At 39.3% G+C, this 23,773-nt stretch overlaps 1 protein-coding gene across 3 annotated transcripts in view; it reads right to left on the bottom strand.

Moving 5' to 3' along the window:
- Positions 1-738: 738 nt before the first annotated feature.
- Positions 739-23,773, bottom strand: part of LOC135493351 (follistatin-related protein 5-like) — a 50,518-nt gene continuing 27,483 nt past the window's right edge. For all 3 annotated transcript variants that reach the window (XM_064780649.1, XM_064780665.1, XM_064780658.1), the window contains 12 exons: positions 21,712-22,011; positions 21,161-21,364; positions 9,172-9,332; positions 8,296-8,413; positions 7,766-7,930; positions 7,392-7,535; positions 6,764-7,032; positions 6,362-6,547; positions 5,800-5,980; positions 5,273-5,473; positions 4,836-5,000; positions 739-4,591 (listed from right to left, as the gene is read on the bottom strand). In XM_064780649.1, the coding sequence (XP_064636719.1) occupies positions 4,383-4,591; positions 4,836-5,000; positions 5,273-5,473; positions 5,800-5,980; positions 6,362-6,547; positions 6,764-7,032; positions 7,392-7,535; positions 7,766-7,930; positions 8,296-8,413; positions 9,172-9,332; positions 21,161-21,364; positions 21,712-22,011 (2,303 nt within the window). In that variant the 3' untranslated portion in view covers positions 739-4,382. The remainder of the gene's footprint in view (positions 4,592-4,835; positions 5,001-5,272; positions 5,474-5,799; positions 5,981-6,361; positions 6,548-6,763; positions 7,033-7,391; positions 7,536-7,765; positions 7,931-8,295; positions 8,414-9,171; positions 9,333-21,160; positions 21,365-21,711; positions 22,012-23,773) is intronic.

Here is a 23,773-nt window from a genome sequence, read left to right as displayed (position 1 = left end):
TTACGTCTAGTTCAAATTTTACATCACCACCAATTGACTCATGACATTACACGAAGGCCCACATCCATATTTTCTCATCACTAACTTCTCTCATACCATATGTGCCAATCTCAATAAATAAGCTCTGGAATGTCATTTGCACTCTCCTCTTGTCCCCCACAATAGGAGATATCTAGCACCATTACGTCAAGTTCCTCTCTGAACAAAATTGACATCACAACCACGTGACTCATGACATGAGGACCACATTCATAAATAACTTTTTATGTCACACTGAGACAATAGAAACAATTCGACATGTCCTTCTCACTAGGAAATGTCCTGTGAAGCCTTTTATGAGGACCACTTTGCCTGACATCCACATCCATCATTCGATGTATGAAATCTCTCCTCATATAGCACAGCCATGCAGGGGCTTGTAGTTGGTCATTAATATGCTGCAAAGTACATATAAGAACACGGGTTACGACCACCTCATCCCTAATTCGGCCCTTAAACATGTTAAATCCCTTCCATTGGCTCACCAGACGTCGACTAATGGACCAGGCAACCGCGGCATTCGTCTGCAGACAGTGATAGTGCAATGAATCATTTCAGGACTGGTGACATATGTATATTCTGCGAAAGCGTGATGTTTCTAGTTCTCAAGCAAGCCCTTGCAACAAGTGGCCATGGATCGGCTGTGGTTGTCTCGTATGGTCATTTGGTTAACTTTCAAAACAAAAAAATAAGACAAACTAAATACCACAAGCTCAGCTTTATTAAATGATCACACAGCCATCAAATCTTGACCAGTACAGAGTTACACATTTCGTTATGTTACACCATGCTATTTCGATGCACATGTTCACTCCCTGCAGCCATAGCAATTTCATAAGATTGTCCACTGTCCATCCATGACTTGGAACGAAGACAGTGGCACCACTACGCAAACTAGACACACTCTTCTACGCTGGTGTTTATCTATTCATACTTGACATAGTTCTGATGTGGCTGGACAGACAAGGATATCACCAAACTTTAAGGAAAACTGTCATCTTCTTTCATGTGCACAAGACTTTTATCTGATCATATTCAAATAACGCACATTGTTCAATCAGGATGACCAACGAGAAAAAAGCTGAAAACAATATATCTCACATATAAAACACAACTGATAACAAACACTTAATAAAAGATACTTGGTGTACAAAATGCTGATGTGGCTCAGAATATTTTAAATAAATAGTTCAAGCATTTAGCATATATGTTTACAACTTCCTAAAGGGGCAAATATGTCATCCCAAAAAGTATGGGTGAAAGATAATATACACATGTTTGGCCAGAAGACTTGCCTACCTGTAGTACCTGTAGTCTCAAGGTGTTTTGTCTTCCGGATCTCCATGGTTAGCAAACATAGTACCAGCTACTGTCCCCTGGTTGCAGTTATTTACATTATCTGTAGCCCCTTGTTCGAAATAACATTCTTGTCCCTTCAAACTTGGCACATAGAAACAGTAAGACTAGTTTATAAATTTTCTAACTTGAACTGTCATCTTCGTTCGTTTAAGATAAATATATAGGCACTCACTACATTAGTGTCAGGTGATTGGGACTCAACAAAGCTATAGCACATAGAAAGTATATTTACAAAGTAAAGCATTGCTACCCCCGGTATCGTTTGAATGGAATTAACCATTTGCAGAGAATTCTCAAAAGATTTATTCGCTGTTAAGCTACAAGTGTTAAGATTGTCAAAAACCATCATACCAGAACTCTTTGGAGAAGTCAGTCTTCCTGACCGCCAAGACAGGAAGATATTAGAAGAGGTGTCAACATCCTGAACTGAAGGCAATTTTCTGGCCAGTATGAGACACGTTTACTTAAAGATACCAACAAGAGGATCCACCTTAGGAGGAAAAAATACAGCCTTCTAGACAATCAGAGACAGATTTCTCCCAGTGGTGTCGTCCATATAACTTGAGACAGATTTACCATGCCTGAGGTAGTCACCCCTTTTAGTTGGAGAAGTATGTCCGTATTACAAAGGAACAAGCCGTATTAACACAATGAGACAAAGGTTGTCAAGGGCCTTTTCTTTTATATGCCGCTCTTTTGAGATTCTCTGCAAGTGGGTCTTACCTAACTGATGAACCTGCTGCTATAAGGATTGATTTAAAATCAAGCGATGTGAATACAACACGCACTGATCACCAGCTCACAAAACTGGTTCGGCCACGATAATATGTTGCATATATGCAGGTGATCCAGACGTGAGGGTGCCACCTCCTGGCGCATGGCTGACATGTGTTATACGACAGTTACATTTTTTAACTTTTTTTTGTTCGAGAAAGATGGCCTACAAGGCATACTAGGACCAGTGCAAGATGATATGTCAATTGGACAGCAGTTGGTTTCTTTGTCTTGGTCCATCATGGTATTTTTTAACTTCATCCCTTTGAAGCTATAAACACGTTATTTCTTAATGATAACACTATAGACTTCAAAACCATCAGGAATGAAAAACATCATGTAGTGGCTAGAAACCTTATCCTTTCTATCAGCTACATGATAGTCAATTTCATACATTGACAATGCATGATTTTTTCACAAATTTAGATTTCTCTCATCAGGAAATGACTCCCTCACAGTCTTGAAATTCTAACAATTCTAACTATATTTTAAACTACAGAGAGGACTGAGAGAGTCTGCTAACAACAATATGGACTAAGTTATAAATACTTTGTATGATTGAGTATAAATCAAACCATACTTTTACATCGTTTACACTTATACCATTTGACATCTTACATAATGACAAAAGCCACACCGAGACTCAATCTTCTCATATACTCTGCCTAGTATAAAAACTAACACTAAGCAATGTAATTTTCCTGAATATTAATTTTTGAATGTACAAAACCAAAAAGATATGAGACAGACTAGATGAGAAAATTGAGTTGGTGATGATAGATTTCTCAGCGTCTAGGGATGTAAATGGCCTGTCACAATTTTTTTTTTTTTAATTTCACTCCAAGTCAAATTGTTTCATCATACATTAAGAGGTACTAGGGCTGGAAAGATACTTTTTTCCAAACCAATTTTTCGAATTTTGTTATTCTTTAATTATGTATAAAGAGGTTCATTAATCATTCCTAGACACTGAGATATCAAATAACACCGCTCTAATCTCTAACAATTTTACATCCAAATTTCTTTTACATTTCATGAGTATTTTCCCAGGCTGATTTTCCACCTCAAAGGTGCAAATATGACTGCTCAACCGTTATAAGCAACACACCAAGTAATACAGTGTAAAATTCTACAGATTTGTACAGAGATACAACATGTAGATTCCAATCGAAGTTACACTGTAATTCATGTGTTAAATTTATATCCCCCCCCCCCCCGCCCGACATAAGCCCAAACTGTTTTCCACTTCACTTACTGAACTGACCTTTCCTCTTACACCAATGTGAGAATCAGCCAACGAGGCTGAATTCATCTTCATTGCTGGAGTTTGAGGTAAATCCTACAATAAATGGTGAAATGGTCTTTTTTGTCTGCTATGAAATCACATGATTATTACAAATAGCACTTGTGCTACCCCATTATAATTGTGAATGAAATCACCAAAATGTAAATCATAATAACTGATTTCTATACTTTGAATAGGGTTAACACTGAAAACACTAGTGACAGTTTAGATAAATACAACCCACTGTTATCGGAGAGGATGCGATTTCGACCACTTGGGGCATCCCTGTGCCTTCATGACTCATTTACATATAGACAAGAACAATAGTTAGGCTACAATATGGCCCTTTATTTTGGTGTTTTGAGAATCATAGACTTTGTGTTAGTGGCCACAAATAATATGCTGCACAATCGGGCAGTGTGAGTGAGCTCCTTCAGTACTGGCAATTGAAAAATACAAACTCATTTCAGCGGTCAATGCAATGCTCCAGGGCTTTAAATTGCCTTTTTTTATTTCAGTTTTTTTGTGCAAAATTCCACAAAACTTTCAAACCAGACTAGAACAAACATGAATACCATTATTTCATGACCTGTCACCACATTAGGCTAACCATTAACTTTTCAACGGCCATACTAATTAGCTCAATAATTACATAATGTAGGTGCATGATATACATACATTGATCTATCTTATAACTAGCACATCCTCGCATATCAATAGAATTAATGTAAACAAACGTTGATGCATGGACATATCGCAATAATGTTCAATGATCGACACACACAAATATGGAATCTGGTGTTAAAGTTGGTGTGCCATCCCATAGCCTTTTACTCAAACATTGCTTGCTGACTTGTATGAATGGTACAAATGACCCGAAATCTCTTTTCTTAAATAAATTGCAAAATCCAGTCTCTACTTCATTTTAAAAACTTATCGGCTCCACCCATAATATGACGTTACCACGGCTGACGTCCGGTAATTCGCATTGCACGTGACGTCTGTGTCCATCAACTATTATCATTGACGTTCCTGATGGTGTCATAAGGTATTTTCCAAACACTCCGCTGCTGATAATCGCCCGGTTCTCATGGTTCCATTTCCAATTTTCAGGTCGGATGGATTCTCCAACACCTGAATTAAAATTGTAGAATAAACAAAAAGACAAGAAACCCGAATGAAAGACACACATACAATACGTTGCCCTATTAACAGACGAAGGCCTTAATTCACCTCGATTAACCTTTATAACAGGAAAAAGGGGTAAGATCAGGGTAGAAAACATATTATTCTTCCCAAAAAGATTGGGAGAAATTTAGCTTTCTTCCATCCTTTGATACTTTTTTTGTGAGCCTGATAATCATCATTATTTGCTTACCTTCGATTAGTTCGACATGGCCAGTGTCCAGGTTGATGTACATGAGATTGTTCTGGTCGACCGATGTGGCAAAGAAGTCATAACCCTGCCCTGAGGAGGAGGGGAAGAAGGCAACATCGCTGATGTGGAGGTTTGTAAACTCATCAAAACTGTATGTCAATATGCCTGGAAAGTAGAAAGAGGTTAGACAATTGACTGAAAGTTTTCGTCATAACCATCAACATCAAATCTAGAGCTGGATTATTCAGCTGTCAGATTCTTTTTCACATTTGAAGTTTCTTCGTCTCCAACAAGAACAGGACCCTTCATGAACATGGATTCTAAGTTGAACGTTCAACATCAAGTGTAGGTTGCTAAAGGTAACAACACAAGATTGGCTACGCTTTAGCTTACGAGGCTCATCCCCGGAAAAAAATGACGAAAAAAATAAGACTTACCATCATCAGACATCTTCTGAACTGCTATCGCACCAATATCTGTGTCAACATTCACAATGTATTTGGCATCAGGAGTGACATGTGGTCTCCCAGGGACAGTTGTCTTTGCTGTGATTGTGTCCGTCAGATAGTCCATTACCAGCTGAAGGGTCCTCTTCTCAAAGCCTGCTGGGGTGTCACACTGGATTAGAACGAAGCCACCTGAAAGATGAATACTATCTTTAACAATCTATTAGTGCTACTGCTTTATTGAAGAATGTTTCAGCAGAAACTTTTTTCGGCCAAACTTTGAAGCACCTCGTCATTGGAAATTCTTTCACTTTGTTCTTGTTTCAACTCGAGTTGGTTTGTATGAAAGCATACAGTGCTCCATGATAGTGCACATAGAATATGGATTACCATGCTACCATTACCATTACCTATACAGGTTGCTTCAGAATTAAATGTAAGTGATTGCTTTAAATTCGAGAAAGAACATGCAAATAAGAAAAAAGACTATGATATGAAAGATTCCGCTAGCTACTCACCCAGAGAGACAAAACCAACTGACTTAGGAATACAGTTGTAAGAATGCAGATCAATGGTTTTTACGTATGCCATCTTGCTCAGGTCGAGTTTGTACAATGCCTGTTGCTCAAAGTGAGCGACGTATCCGTGGCGGAACTTATGCTTCAGGTCGTCACTTGGAGGCAAGAATACATCCTTCACCTAAAAAAAGACATTTCAATTAATCATTTATGAATTCAAGTCGCCTTCCATAGAGCCAAAAACAGTTTGTACCTCTCCCCTTAGAGTATTTGGGTCACTGCTCAACTTGAGTGATGGGGCCAAATGCAAAAACCACAAGTCTACTAAGGTAATTTCTCCGTAGACTGGTTAGTTCTTAAACAATGGTGCATGACAATATATCATGATATAATAATTCGAATGGTAATTTCTGCATAGACTTCAAAGGATACAAACTGGTCAGTTCAAAGAATTACTGATGATACACTTTCTGTTCAGTGCCAAGAGATATCGTTAGTCCTATTGTCTGTCCAAAGCGGCAAAACTATTATATCGTTCAAAGCTATTAAGAGCATTACTTACGAGATCGAAATGATTTCCGACTGGTTTTGTATGAATGGCCTCATGTTTAGTATCCTTGCTGGCATCTGATATGACCATGAGAGTCTTGGATCCGGTGTTTTCATCAGTGTTCCAGCACAGAGCCCAAACCTGGTCAAGGTGTTCAATGTAATGGATGGAGACTGGAACCTTGTCCGAGTTGATCACCTGAAAATTTGAAGAGGAAATTGATGTTTGATCCAAATCTTCAAACTAGTCTGTTATGAACAGACCGTATTTCACTGCAGGAGTGCAACACTTTATCTTGTCTGAATAAGAAAGAACAAGAATCAAGATGAGCACAATAGCAATGCAGCATCAAAGGAATATGGTTTGTATATCTTGTAGTGTAATATAAGCTACGACATGGAGTGTTTAATTTACCTCAACTGGATTAAATCCATTCTGGACACTGATGACGATCACTCTGTTGAGTTTAGGCTGGGTGACATAGAGATATCTGTTCTGAATATTGGCTGCCGAGCCCCAGCTACACTCATGCTCTGCCTCGCAGAGAGTCCTGATGCCTCCATCTGGGCCCTTGAAGTAGGAATAGCTCCATGTGACTTGGTGGCCTGTCGTGCATAACTCTGGCTCGTAGACAGTGAAGCCGTTGTCGTGGAATACAACAAATCTCTCGAAACTTGAGATCGCTAAATAGAATATAGAGGATTGTAGGATATTAAACACATGTCTTCGTAATGCGTAGTTTTAGCTTTCACCCCAAATGTTCACTCATCGCTTAGTTGGCTGGCTCATGCAGTGACAACAATTTGAAATCTAACTCTATTCCTCAGAACCAGAGGATAGGGACATCATCATAAATCACATATGAAAACTGTTTAAGCAATCATTTTTATCTCGAATGTAAATGATGGTACAAAGAGGAGAGAAGAGAAAACAAAATAGTAGAATCAAAACAGATCTGGTAGTTGGAGCTGGAGACTTCAGTTTGACAAAGACGCCATTGTTTTGTACTGCATTACCAGTGTGTGTCAAATAAACAACTTACTTGGTAGTCTTTTCTCACTGGCATCAGTGATAAACACTGTCGAGATATCTTGTCCTTCTCCAGCAGCATTTAACCCTCGGCATTTGTATGCTCCGGTATCGGTGCTAAAGTTTGCGCTCTGAATCAGCAAAGTTGTGTTTTTTCCTGAAGGAAAGGACACATATTTGTATCACTATGTAACATGTCAGGCTATCATTACCACAGCATATTGGTATAATCATTGTCTATTACACCCATGAAATTCACAGACAGTTGGTGGTGACTCAATTTCTCACTACTAAGGTGCTGCTACAACGGCTGTAACACGCACAATGCACAATCAATTGTACATTATTACACGACCTTAGGAGAAAAGCTCTGGCGGGTTTACTTACTTTCTCTAAGATAGATCTTGCCGTCCTGTGAACTTGGTATTTCTCTTTCATTCTTTTCCCAGATGATCTTAGGCTCAGGGATGCCATCAGCATGGCAGCGGAGGGTCACGGTTGCTCCAGTTGGGTAGACATGGGGGATAGGGGCTACCCTCACTTTTGGTGGGACTGAAGATTAAATTTGATTTAATTCAGAAACATAATTTATGGTTTGAGAACAGAATATGTTGCTTCCTCACAAATGACACTTCGAACATGAGGAAAGAGGAAATATTCCCCATGGCCAAAGTTTTTTTTCTCTTTGCCAACATCTAAACTCCATAATGGCATGAGGGGAAATACATACAATATATAGATTAATGCATTATGGTAATCTTGTTCTTTACTTGGGCAGCTTGATATGTAGAGGGTGGTTGTTCCCATTACTGCGCTGAATTGTCATACTTTGAAGGAGGTGTATGACACTACAAAATTATTTGATCAAAATTTATCCTGAAAAGAGCCATCTCAGCATGCATTTTAATGCAACCTACCTTGTATTCTTATAGTGTGTGTCTGAACAACCTGATCCTCATCCCTATCTTCGCAGGTGAAGTTACCCATGTGTTCTAGGTTCACATCGTGAATGTAGAGAATGCCATCTGGGAGGACCTAGAGAAAAAGAGCATTCTGGTTTCATCAAACTCATTATAGTCAATGATACCTTGACAATCCGATGGTGGCAAAAAAGCTTTTTTATCATGATCATGCGTTTTGTTGACACAGCTAGACTACCTTCCTCATGTTAGAGAATATATGATATAGAACCGTTAGGTTAGCCTCATCATAATGGTTAATGGCCCATTTCTATTGGACGGTCTCACATTTTTATGAGAGACTCCCTATAATAAAGATGCTTGATTGCATTAATAAATCAATACCACCGTATAGTGTTAACGAAGGAGACCACACTCGTATTCTCGAATATGACACAGAACGCTGAGCGATCATTATTATGGTTAATGGCCATTATCTGATTAATGGGCCACAACGCTAAGACAGAATATGCCTCATCCGAATCCTCGTTAACCTCCCAAGCAATCATCGCCCACGTTTAGTCGACCCTAATCACCTACAGATTTGGTCTCCAGTACTTTCATCAAGGGAGGTTTCAGCTGAATGGATACGTCTAATGTGGAGACCAGAGCTAAAGAGGTATTGTAATATGAGGAGGCCTTATTATTTCTGGTCTTGCCAGGCATCCTGCGCTAGAAAGCTTTACTCCCTAATGAACAAAGGTATGTTTGGCCCTCTAGTTACTGCTGCTTAAATTAGGGTGATCTCAACTCTGGCCCAGTGGCACATATTAACTCTACTGTATTCAATAAGTGTTTGGCCTACCGACTCTTATTTTCTAATGGGATACTCACTGATATGGAATCGTCTGCAATATGCGACAAGTCAGCTCCATTTCTCTTCCAGATGATATGCTCTGCTCCTCTGATGTCGCACTGCAGTTCCAAACTCTTGCCGATATTCGTGACAATTGTTGTATACTTGATGTCATCATCAAGAAGTACTTTGGTGACATCTGCAAGACGGCAACGTTGTACATCATTAAAGCTAGCGCTTCTCCAAAACCAACTGAACACGATTGCAAGTTGAATGTCATATTAGACAATAAAGTACATACAGATTATAATAGTTGAGATGGATGACCTGGATCAAGAGGCAGCAATACTGAAAAATGCATTTTTTTATCAGAGTTTTAAAAAATATATTGTTTCAGATTTAATTAAACGCATAACCTTTAGGGACAAATGTCCACCAATTGACAAACACTAATGCTAAAGTTCCGAGATAACGAGTTGCTTAGATATCTTGCTTGATGAATGGCATTTTGTGGTGCCATGACAACGGTTAAGATGGATGACTTGGATCAAAGAGGCACCGATATTGCCTAGGAACAGCATGGGTTGGAAAGTCGGCAGAACGATGACCCAAGGGAGTTTAAGTTGGTCTATGTATTGTACTATTTTGCACACATGAATGACCGAGCGCAGCTTCATTTATTACCTTGGACAAGATGTGAGTCAACTTTAATCTTGCGAACCATAACTCGACCATTTATTTCAAAACAAAGTGAACCTCTCTGGTGAGAAACACATGACAGAAATACTGGCACCATCGGATCATTTTCATCTCTGTACTCATGGCCGAAGTGCATGACCCCACTTGCATCTTTCCATCAATAAGCTCATCAGTACCAAGCAAAGGTATGCAATTGATGAGTTTAAGATGAACAAGAGTTAATCTAGTAACAGCTCCATCTCACTCAACTAACCTTTAACAAACCCTTCATACGCAATTAGTCAAACAATTCATCAACACTGGTCGTAACATGGAACCAACAAGCCAGGGAATATTAGATCTATTGTTATTAGGTTAGTTTAACAACGAACCAATCTATCTCGGAAGAGAGCGCCTCTTGTTGGTTACTTTGTGCCAGAATAGTCTGACAATCACCACAAATTGGATTCTTCCAGAGACTTTGGGTATTATCTTCAGGATGATTGGAGTGTGGCTGAGTTGGAGAAGATTTGGAACGATCATTGTGAGGCTTGGTCATCCCGGCAGATAATTAGAGAAAATTCGGAGGTTTTTTCGAACGACTGTTAAATTTTATGTTTTTATTACCAAGAGCATGAAGACCATGAAGAATGACAGAAGATAACAAGTCACAACACACTGCTGAATGTTTCTCTTGATATGCTCTTCATCTCACTAAGTCCAATTTTACTGTTTTCTACATTTGCCAATCTCAGGTAGTTTTGCCACACGCGCACCTTGGTCAATGAACTCATCCGTTAACCTCCTGCTATTGATAATAATGCTCCACAAAAATAACTGCCATCTTCCATTATCCGAGTTCCAAACATTTTAGATTAACTGAGGGACTGTCATAATGGAGGAATTTTATCACCGCTGAAAAAAAATCACCTTTTTACCACCTGCTCTTATCCCCAATCTTCCTACAAAGACACCCAACTTAGCTTATGTCATTTTTCAAAGAACTAATACATCATATAAAGTGACAGAAAAACGCTCATTTGAAGATATTTCTCACTTTACCCATGGCAACACACTCAAGCACCAGCAGCAGTGCTTTTCTTTACCTCACCTTGCATTGATGATTATAACAAGAAGGAGTGAGTTGCTTTGAAGCATGACTGTCAATAGATATCCAGCAAAACCAACACTAACTAATGTATTTAAAACTAGATCATGCGCTCTGCTAATATCCCATTTTGGAGACACGAGGCGAATAAACGATCCATATTACCTCACCATGAGGTACAGAAAGACTTTGAGATACAGAAAGGAGACCAGCTGAAGATAATCCATTGTTAGTATTGAAACGAACACCCGACAACTACCACTTCCAGTGCACTTCACTTCATTTGAATATTTGAGTGGGATGCTACGTGCAACATGACGTATAGGTTCTTATTGTTTGTTGGAACTCTTTGATGATGGCATATGGAATGAAACCTGTTGCCAGCGCTGCACAGCAAAATCATTGGTTGGCAAACGATTAGATTCTAGCCGATTTATTCTGTGTCGAGCACGGGCATTCACTCAGAACGCCAGGGTGATGGATCGCCATGGAATTGCTTTGATCGGTCCCGTGTGATTTGAGAGTGCTTTGGGTCCTAGACAGCTTAGTGCTGCAAATTTATAGGAGAAGCCAAATTGTATATTGTGTATTTAGTGCACAAATTCTGTTGGCCCGAAGGACCAAGACCATTCTAATGACTGAAGGTTATCTACAGATCAGACAGAAAACAAGCAAATAGCTTTGTCATTCCCCTTGAACTAACAACACTGCGAATGTACAGCATTTGCAGCTATCATAGACTCGTTTCTGTTAGTTACAAATATCCAATGGTCACATTCACATGCAATAACCTTTCAAAGCACATAACTAAGCACCAGGCATCAGAACAGAGGAATGCTATAAAAAATCATCGAATCTTAATTTATACCGAGTCCAAGTAAAACATTCCACCCATTGAACCCACAACTGTATCACGCAAACGTACATGGCATAGTTCCATTAATGAGACATGGATTCTGTGATTATTCATTACTAATTACTAGTAGTCACAGCAGGCAAATCAGTCACAATCCAACCAAAGCGTATAATACTGACATAATTTCTCACTAATGACACTACAATAAGCTAAATATATAATTCGTTACCATGGCAAATAAATGGAAATACTTCCGAGACAATCAGATTTTGTGACAAGTTGTGTCGCATCAACAGATGCTTTTGGCAAATCCACCCCTTCGAGGCCTTATGCAGAAAAATGATTGCCAATTATGGTCAATTGGATGGCTAACCTGACTCCATTTGTAGACAGATTGTCTGGTATCACCACTCCATGAAATCCACCTCAACAAGCTTGGATTACATATGTATCTCGGTTCATATAATGTGCATGCATATATGACCAACTAATACCGGAATGATTTTTAACATCCCAGTTTCATTTCATGATGAGTGGCAAATATCAGCAGTACTTTGAGGCGGCGTGTGGTACCATTATAGTGATTGGAAAATTAATAACATTGCTGGCTTTACAAAAGCAAGCTGCAATAATTAGCTGAACCTGTCCCTATAAAACTACGTAAGCGTATATATCAAACGTTGTGTCATAATGGGAACCTCATAAGATTCTGGAAGCGTACCTGATCTAGCCAATTTCACACTCTCCCTTTCAGGAAGGCCAAAGCAGGGTGGAATAATGCATACTAAGCACGTTATCTCAACAGAACATGACAAAGCTTGGAGATAGGCAACCAGTTTTCCGCCTGGTGGATAATCGCCCACCAGGCTGTAATTGTAGCTGTGTTTACATCTTAGTCCAAAGACTCGTCACATAGTGGTGCGAGAGTATGAAGCAGGACCCCTGGCTTCATCAGTGGTAGCCGCCCTGGATCAATCCTCGCGGATATTGGTAATGGGATTCATCGTTTAGTCCTGTTAGTGACGGCAGAGAAGGCTGTCAAACAACTTAGAGATCTGATCAACCATCTGATAGATCCGATAAAACAAGTTAACATGCCGATCAAATCAACACTCTTCATGTTTTACCAATAGCAACCTTCAAACTAATGAAAGAATTATCATTGTTTAGCACAACTCATGCTAATGACTTCATGGGCCAGATATTTTCTTTTCACACGTAATTTCAACATAGGTTGCTGCCGTGGCGTATATGCATACGGATTACTCTGATTGTGCTCTAAGATAACGTGTGCTCCCATTTCATATTCTTGTGGTCTCACTAGCTGAATAAAAATGCTTGATATTTTTATCAACTATGTAAATGAGACATCACACAAATTATATCAATGTCAAGTTATGCTGTCTGAATTTCTAATCTCTTTATCACTGTGTCTCCTTTTGAGCAACATCTACAGAGGAATTGCTGGCAAGGGGCTTTGAAGCCAATCATTTTTAAGATTTGTCGGCCACATCAAATTGACTGATATTCCCCGAGGAGAGAAAATTGCTCTAAGCGCTTAATAGTTAATATATTAAGGTCAGAGAATCCCAGCCGGATCCAAAGCTAAACCATGCCATCGCCAGCTGCAGACAGTTCTTAGATATAAATGATTATTCCCTTGACTCAACAAGGAAAGGGAAAACTCTCGCTTCTAAGACTGCTGTATCATCTGCAAGGCATATATCAAATTCATATTTCAATAATCCTACCGATTCTAGAAACAAGATACGTTTTCAAGAGAACGTCTCCTTAGAGTAAAATATAGGTTTGCCCAAACTTTCCCCAGAAGTTAATAACGAATGAGTTACTTAACCTTTTTTTATATACCATTTTCACACCAAAATTTAGGGTCTTGACACATAACAAACATTAATTTTGGTTGAATAGATATACTGTGAACAGGCAGGTATTTTTGTGGGTCACTGGCAAGGGGCTTTGAAGCCAATCATTTTTACGGTTTGTCGGCCACATCAAATTGACTGATATTCCCCGAGGAGAGAAAATTGCTCTAAGCACTTAATAGTTAATATATTAAGGTCAGAGAATCCCAGCCGGATCCAAAGCTAAACCATGCCATCGCCAGCTGCAGACAGTTCTCAGATATAAATGATTATTCCCTTGACTCAACAAGGAAAGGGAAAACTCTTGCTTCTAAGACTGCTGTATCATCTGCAAGGCATATTATCAAATTCATATTTCAATAATCCTACCGATTCTAGAAACAAGATACTTTTTCAAGAGAATGTCTCCTTAGAGTAAAATATAGGTTTGCCCAAACTTTCCCCAGAAGTTAATAACGAATGAGTTACTTAACTTTTTTTTATATACCATTTTCACACCAAAATTTAGGGTCTTGACACATAACAAACATTAATTTTGGTTGAATAGATATACCGTGAACAAGTATGTATTTTTGTGGGTCACTAATCTTTGAATGCACCTCGCTGCGAGTTGCCCATTGATCTACTGCAATGTCTCACAAACACTGCTTACATGTTTATTTACATTTACATTCAGTATTATTCGGAACAAAGCTACTCATAACTTATAATGCTCAGAATAGGTTGGCCAGGGAGCAGCAGGTTGCTTATCACACTGGTAGTCCTGGATGCAAATGTACTCTTCTTATGGTGACATAATCCTGACTGATGGCCTTTTATCTTCAGGACCACATATGTATATTTATTGCCCCATAATTCATAACTTCACTCCACTTTATAAAAATCTGTTGAACTATCAACATCCTGCCATAATTTAATTACTCATTCTGGGGGAAAGAGATCATAATGATGATAAATATCCAACATAGTGCAATCAACACAACAAAGAAAGTCCTTTGGGATCCTTAGTCAGAATCTGTAACGTTGGAAATGATTTATGGCGAGATAAAGATAGTTGTCTTAACCACCTGAACCATTGGTGCCAGTTGATAACTCCCAAGCTAAATATCTGTGCCGTTTATTGGAAGGTTATGAGAGACTTGGGTATTGACGAGGAGAGGGGCGTGCATGCCTGGAGAACGGACCTTATGATGATCTTAACCCGTTATCGACATGTTACTTTTGGGACGTATGTGCTGTTATACTTGTAAACTGGCTTGTTCAATTCTGCCTTTAGTTTATAAATGTTAACGCTTATGCACTATCTTTTCCATTTGTTGCTGCAGTCCAATCGCCTCTTGCAGATTTGCTTGATTTTTCTACAATTTGTCTCAGCAACTGCTTAGTGTTTTGTTCTTATTTGACTTCTAAGCACAATGCCTTTGTAAGATTTTACTAATTGCTTTTCACATTGTCTGAGTCAATTAGCTGTTTTTGCCTTAGTTGTCCTCCTCCTGCATTATTGCCCTAGTCAGTCCACTCAATAAGCCATAGCTCACCCTGCATCTCATCAACCTGATGGCTTCTAAAGAGAAAGAATCTCCTGCCAGGCATATCCGTCTACTTGTCAGTTTTAATGAATGCCATTCATTTCGTTAATTTGATTAACAGTTTAATGGAGAAGGCTCTTAGAAGGAAATTGAAAGGAAACTGTCTTGCTTCGAGAGCGGGATATCATCAGGCTTGATGATCGATTTATTGACGTCATTTGAGTCCACCTGCTAAAGGGAAACAACCTATGTATCTACGGAGCCTGATGAGTTTATCGATAAGTCTAATTTTGTGCGTTTCACTGTCCGTTAGCACGGGGGACAGGAGGCAATCCCCCCCCCCCAAGAAGTCAACAAAGAATGATTTTTTTAGGCGAAAGATTTCGGATATGGTTGTTTTGCCTCCCCTTGTACCAAAAAGGTAGCTACGCCCCCGACTATTGTTTGCACTGACTGTCAATCATATAATACTGAGAGTATGTAGTGTCAGTATCTTAGGTCAGATAATACTACCAAAAGTCAAATTGAATAAGCAAATGTATCCTGCAACTCCAGCATCCTAATAAATAATCTTGTCTAATTCTGACAAATCAATACAATGAATGATATTCAATCCTCTTTATTCCTGATCCCTTGCTTCACCTCTTACCCTAAATGTATTGAATAAAGCCCAACTAATCCACTAAGGCTGTTAGTTCGAGAAATCCCAATCCATCAGGGGATACTTGACCCCCATTTCATATCAATGGCCATGCAAATAGACGTCGTGTCTGTTACTGATTCCATTTGTTGATCCTTGCTCCCTGGGTGACATTTTGCCTCATGATTGGTTCAGTGTGATTTAGTCATCCGTTGGATATTCGCACAAAGCCAGGAACTTTTGCGATCAATGCCAAACACTGGTTGGTGTATCGATCCTATGTGTGTCGACTGCTTTCTTAATCATGCAGCAATCAATTCGCTTATCAACTATTTCCTTTGGACAGCACCACTATGACGTGATACCCATGATGCATTGCTAAACAGGATGCTTTTGTTGCTTTGTGGAAATTGATCCATGGTGACCATGGCTGGCTGCTAAATACAAAAACTGGTGCGATTTTAAGCCATGATTTTCAAGGTTTGAGAAATGAGAGTTTGGTTATGATTTCACTATTCACTATATTTCCCTAAAAAAAGGACATTTCGGCAAAGTTAAGAAAATGAAAGGGCTGTTTGTTGTAGGCGGTGGTAAATAACTTTCAAAATATTTTTTTGATAGATTCGGCAAATTTCCATTTAATCTTTTCCTGGTCTTCTGATGTTGAAAATAATGGCCAGGGTGACCATTACTCTTAACATCAGAATGGCCAGGGTTACCATGGAACGGTATGAAAATGGTCTTTGATACGCATAGGCTAGGAACAGAGACCAACCACCCAAAGAGATTATTAATCCATGTCTTCACAATAATGCAAGTAGTAGAACCCCTGTTTTTGTTTGTGATCTTGCAGGCGAACATATATTCTACTCCACCCAATCTATCGAGACGAGCCCACACAAATTCCTATAGGTCAACAAATGCCAAATCAGCTCCAGTCAATCCATGCTCAGCTAAAGCATCACTGCGGCGCAATCCAACAAAAACTGCCATCTTCCAAATGTAAATCTTATGAAAAACATTAGACTCGTGTAATTCTAGAGCTTCAGAAAGTAAATACACCCGAAGGGCTAATACATGTACATTCTGATAGGAAAATCCAAACATTAAGACGTCATCATAAAAGAAGCATTACGGGGTATATTGAGAAGATCGCTTTTGGCAGTTTAATAACCAACAGAAACCAAAGTACTTGTAAGTCTGCCTAATACTTGAATGTTATGTTTTGAATCAAAGGATTTATCATTCTGTCGCCAGGGGCAATATTTCGTTGATGGAATTTTGTATAGTACAGCGTAACTATAAACATTAGTTGTGTAAGATACTATTCTTCTTACCGCTACCACTGCCTCAAGACGAAATCAGCACCTGTGTGTGATATCAAAGTACAAACAGTGTGAACGCCAATTGCCGAATCCCCTTATGTATATCATCCAAGGATCTAATCTGAGTACAGGAGGTCCATAGTGGTTAATTGTGGCAAGAATGTCCATCGATACAGACAAGGTTATTGTTCTTCACAAGTTCGTATAAGCTCGGACGGCAAGGATGGATGAAGATAACTGTTATTACCATCATTGTAACTCCAGTTTGATTTTCCTCGAGACGGTGATTGCAGGTTGAGTGATGATGGTTAAATATTGGTTATAGACCAGAAGGACAGGAATATTATCTGTTTCATACCTCCAACTTCAGCGCAAATAACTATGCATTTACTATCACTGAGACTCTAGGGTTGTTTTGACTCACTCTCTGAATTAACGCTTTTAAAGATAACACAGCCTTTCTATCTCTCTGTCTTTCATGATATGTTTGCCCATTCTCTGAGCCTGTGACCAACATCGTAAAACTGACTCCGATCTGACACTAGCCGGAAATAGGGTTCATTAGGTGGTGAAAGTAACAAGATACAAGAAGCCATTCTCTGTCTTGGCCCGAGGCCATCATGATGGGAAGAGATATTGAAACTTGATGCATTGTACATGTAATATATATACTGGATGTAATCTGTCTTGTAGCTGCCTTGTCAACATGAATTTGAATAGAAGGAAGTCAAAGTTCAAAGAGCATTGAAATCTAAAATCAGGTTGTTCTGACTTTAACTGTAGACCATTGAAAATCCACTTTATGATGTTTCCAACACTATACAGAGTAGAATTTTTTAAAATAAATCTTTGAGGGGTTAATAGCTGGAAGGAAAATCGCATGCCTGGATCAATTCGAGGACTGTGATAACAGCTTCCTTTTTGAATCTCTTGATCTGTTTCTGACAGCAGAAAACAAATTTATCAAAGACTAAAGCCATAGAAAGAAAGATTGTGAGCCAGTACCCAGTGACGTCCCTATGGAATGCTTGATATTGTCTTCAGATAAAGGGGAAGCTACCATATTAGCTTAGCTCAATCAAACTATATCAAATCGATCGAAGTGCGGTTGGCAAGGGTCACAAAGTTCAGACCATCAGCTATCTTGACAAATGTTCCATATGAGTGAGCATGGATTTGGGAGAATTAGTCACAATAAACGTCATGGATGCAACAAGCTCCATCAAGCAGATGAATCATGGTTAGCTTGGAGCATTTATTGCAAGTCTGTACAGGAAGCTACTTAACAGTGCAAACATTTAATAGCAGGAAACATAAAAGGGTTGTGGGGACTTCAGGTCTACCGGCCTGTTAATTGTCCATCATACCACGATACCGCAGCCTGATGTTTTATTGTTCCTGGTGGGTTGCCAGCGTTTGCCATCATTTGGAGCAAAATTACCATACACTTGGTATTGCAACTTATCGGCAAAGTTAAGTAGGTCAATTTCTGCATGAGTGGGCAAACCCTCAATCTGACGTAGTGAAGTAAAAAAAATCACATGCAAGGAAAGAGAACATGTTCAGATTTCAACGTTCATTATATAATTGGCACTAAAATATCCCGTGGACAAGGCAATTGTCGGAAAAGTAGACATAAACGTCTTCAAGATAAGCACACTGATTTAATCGATATCGCCAAGAGCAACAACAACTTTTTGTAAGCTAAGTAAGCACCTCGGCTGCTTAGTCATGCCTGTTTTGCATTCCTCCATCACCTAGTGACAGTTACGGCAAGAGATGTGAGCAACTGGTCGGCCTGCCAATCACCTAAACAGATAGCCTTACAACAACATTAGCAATATTCGTGAGTCATAGCCAGGGATGTTTCATTCATGAACGTTGTGTATATCTGCTTTGGAGTCTAAATAAGTATTGATACGTAATATGTGCATGACTCGGTCATAGTGCTATGGATTGTCATTCTAGAACATTTCCAACAGTCACGGTATAATGACTGTTTAGTTTGAAAGAAAGTATCGTTCACCTCAGCTGTGAAGATTAAAGGGGGAGAGTTTTGCTTTTATCCAAAAAGTTGCTTTATTATAAGCTGTGGAATGAAATCTCGTATATTTATTCCTGATTACAGAGATAAAACTGAATCAAAATCCCTATGTCACATCTTTAATAGAGATCGTGTCCTCCTGATAGAGCCCTCCATTAGAGAAGGTTCCACTGTATAGCTAAATGGGTGATGATGGGGAAAGCAAGCTTTGATAAACCAAGTATGACCCATAGGTCATGTAGGTCTTTCAGTTGAATCAAAGCACCTTTTAGCAAGGGTCATACACGAGTTGCGTTCTCTTCTCTTATTCCCAAGCCGGGATGATGGTCCTCTCTATGTCTCTGAGAGAATGTGAGTTGTCATCATTAAGAAGGCTTTACAGATGCACTAAACCTTCATAGACCATTATCCTACCAGCTTACGTGTATGGTATACTTGTACATTTAAGCCCCAACATTTCAAGCCCATTTCCAACAGGCCAACCATCTATTTTCGAGCTAATGTGACCTTTGCTTTTCGTGATTTACTAATCAACACCCATGGCCAATTCTCGCACCGTTTTGTACATACAGCACACCCTTCCTGTATTTCAAATGACAAGCGTGCAGTGACAATGGTCTAATCTTAATCACAATTGATTTCACACCTTTGACGCTGAACAAAAATCCACACATAGACTGATTAGTAGAGCACAATGCATGCATGAACCTTATCGATTTCTCTAAGCATAGTTTTTGTTGACATTAAAGAATGTAATGACCCTCTTCTTCTCAACCCTGACATTATCTTGATTGATGTCCATTTCAGCGAGGACATGACTCAGTTTACAATTCACCTTCTTAAATTTCCAATTTCAAAGTTACGCCATCAATTAATTGATTTGTTTGCTTTGAAGCACCAGTGAAAACGCTTCTCCTTGGTGAATAGTCGATAATGAGTTTGATTAGTCGGCGCTTCAATGTGCATCGACAAGATTCCATTGAATGGTGTCGTGAGTCGTCCAATTTCAAAGTGCCGGCAAACATAAAGCGTGTCTTGCTAAATTAGGAAAACGAGATGGGAGTGGCATTGTTAGTCTGATGATAGAAAGAGGTGTTGCATTGTTAGCGACACTGCAAAAAAATCCACAATGCATCATGGGTATACAGGATTCCACAGTTGCTTGACATGAAGCAACAGATAAAGCGATGTACATGTCCAACAGGGCTTCAAGGTTTGGAATAATAATGTGTTGCTCTCATAATGATGAACACTGCATTTGAAAGAGGTGTGTTGGTGAACTTCTCATACGAGCAGCCAGTAGGGCTGGCTCAATCACATCGGTAACAGAAGCATTGTAAATTGCGTTTGTAATTATCTCCAGCCAAACTACAGGCATCACCGATCTATCAACTCCAGTCGGTAACCCTTGGAAACCCGCTTATACATCTTTCATGACTGTACAATACTGGATAAGGCATTCTCTGAACATACGGTCCTGACCACATGTCCAGAATGCTTTTGTCAGCCGGTCGTGAATACATGGTAATCTCGCATTGTCTATTCACGTACCATTCATCCAGACTAATTTGTCTGACCTGGCCATGGAAAGGCAAGCACCCACACCTTAGATTAAGTGTCTGACCCTTGATTATTCAATTATCTGATTGACTTCGAATGTTACACATGGTCTATCATATGATATGGCATAATTTATTGTCAGGAGCAGGAATTGCATTATCATTTTTTATTCAACTCGATGCATTGTCCTTTGAAAGTTGATCGCTACTCAGTCATAGCAGCAATTTTCCCACAACCAGCTAAAGATGAAGTAATAATTACATCTGCTGCTAGAAAAATGGACCATGAACAAGAGTCTAACATTAATTTCATTCCGGAAACTACTGATGTCTTCATCTGGTGCCTTTTCTTAGTCTTGCCAATTATCAATAATCGAATGCAACAAATGGTTTTGATTGACTTACTGAAAGCCTTCAGGAATTCATCCTGTGAGATCTGCTTTGACTTATCACCATCATCGAATACCATCAGGTCCCTGAGATGGCATTCCGTGGACAATCTATCCAAGTGGTCCTTCTTCTCCACCGCATCCAGCTCTGGTTCGCTAAGTAAACCATCTAAGTCACCGTCATAATAGGTGAACATGACATTACCAAGGAATGGTTTGTCTGCAAAGGAAGATAAAGCAAGTGCATTTTTAGCTGAATTAAATGGATGAGTTAGTTTTAACTGAGCAATCTTGAGGTCAGTTGTTGATACATTTTACTTAGATGTGACTTTCATAATCTGGAGCAAAATGTTTTCCCAATCACTGCTTCGATTATATTCTGAGACCCTACACAAGCTTCAAGAACGCAGGTAAAAGCCGACAATCTTTGCTGTTAATTTGGAGAATTTCTTGATAAACCCTCATCATCAATGTTTTAAGACGATTCCACGGCAAAATGAAAAAGAATTTGTGATTATAGTAGCGGGGGAGTATGAGGAAACATAGTCCCTGTCAATTTTAACTTACTTTTAAAATCACCACTATCTGAGGTTGGGCAATCCTCCTCCCCAATCCTATGGCAATGGAAAGATAGAAGCTTATTTTTCATCTCCATAAATTCCTTCTTGGTACAATGATTGATGCGCTCTGTTTGTAGCTCCCTTGTCATAGCTGTGGGCTGCATTGTTGTCAAGACTTTCTCTTCCTTAGGTGCCGTATCCTGTTCCTGTATCATGTCCAGTGGGTCTTTCATCTTTGGCTTATCATCTGTTGGTTGCATTTCTTCTTCTTCGTCATCTTCTTGTGAGGAAGAGGACACTTGGCTTTCTGGAATGACAAGAAAATGATACAAATGTAGACAGACTTTGATTATCAACTTAATGGTGGTTCATCTAGAAAGAGATGTAATTAAATGTCAGCCACACCTAAAAACTCAAAAGGGAATCGTATCAGACACTGTGTTGCAATCATCAGCAGCAAATCCCATCCCCGGATGAGTATGCCAAGGCCTGCAACTATATCTTCCACCATGAATATTTTATAACACGCATACTTTCTCACCAAGATTTTAATACCATCTGGGTGTTACTGATTGTAGATGAATCAATAAGTAAAGAGACCTAGCGATCCTAATGGGACAAAAGCCATTATGGTTGGGACGATAACAACATAACGCCATCATCCCCGTCATCAAATTCTCTTTTGCGCACATTAGGACTAGACTTTTAGGTAGATGAGCAGATTATGTCCTTCACCTTCATACACAGCCAGGTGTGGCTAAAGGAATTTGGTTAGAGGCTTGGTCTACACCACTGTTTTTATAGGGGAGGAGCTTCTCCAGACTCTTACAATATGCACTGTTCCTTCCAATGATTTTTGGACACTATGAGCAGTTTGATTTCACCATAAACAAACTCTGGCCAATGATTTGTGGACACTATGAGCAGGGGGATTCCCAGCGATACAGCCAGTGATTCAGAACTGCATCTTTTAGAAGGTGGAATGGGTTAGTGACATCATATCTATTTTAACGATAAACAAACCAAGGTGTCATGTGTTTAATGGGGTACAAACCATTAACAAGCAACAAGAAAGGGCTTACATAGCATAAGTAATGAGTGAAAATGGACACCTTCGCTGTAATTGACATCCGTGGTCACAGATTCATTATAATTTCATGGTCACTCCCTGTACCGTTTAAAAGTACACTCGCCTCGATAGCAAGATGACATTTAGAATCTTGAAATGTTACATGGCAATGCAAACTCTATACACATTACCATTTGTCGACAAAAACTAGAAGATTTGAATAAGGCGAAGCTGTGCAACAAGTACACAATGGGCATGTAATGTCAAAAGGTAAAACATCAACAAAATAAGGAAGACTACCTTTAAGTATTACCCTATAGATGGAGATGGATCATACTTCAGAAGCCAGGCTGCTTGCTGTTCCATGCTAGAAATCAATAGGCTGCCATGGTATGGGAATACTTGCCCAGCATACTGATTGATTTATGATAACGCCTTTTGCAATGGGATGATATTACATTGTGTGGCATGGCACTGACAGAATGTCTTTCGAGAATTTTGCATTGGAGATAAAAGTCACAAGATTGTTTACAGTCAGAATTCATCCATACTAAATCTTCTAAGTCGCTGAAATAATAATGGTTTCATTTAATTAAAAATGCTGTAACCTTCGTCTGTGCATGCATCCTTTAGTTGTGATGTCTGCCAAATTGTGTAAAAGAAACTTATTTTGCTGAAGTCCATAAAAAACCTGCTGCTGCCATCGGGATTGAATATTACAACTGTATCGTGTTACTGAAAGGAGACTAATATTCACGCTATTTAAGCTGAGTAGGTGGGCGAATCGCTACATCAGTCTTTGGTCATCTTGAGCCAGAAAAGTGCATCTGATTACAAAAACCACATCAGCTTCTTCTCAGTGTACGTCACGCAACTGGGTAAATCAAATTTTCATGCTACAACTCTTAATTAGTAGATTAAAGTCACTCGGCTGGCTTGCCGCTTTATCGAGCCTTTTTCTGCCATCATTGACTCCATGCTCGCTATCATCTGTGAAAAG

This window comes from Lineus longissimus, chromosome 1 (genome assembly GCF_910592395.1).
Source record: "Lineus longissimus chromosome 1, tnLinLong1.2, whole genome shotgun sequence".
Taxonomy (NCBI): Eukaryota; Metazoa; Nemertea; class Pilidiophora; order Heteronemertea; family Lineidae; genus Lineus; species Lineus longissimus.
Note: the sequence above shows the minus strand (reverse complement) of the source record. Positions and strands in the feature narration are given on the sequence as shown.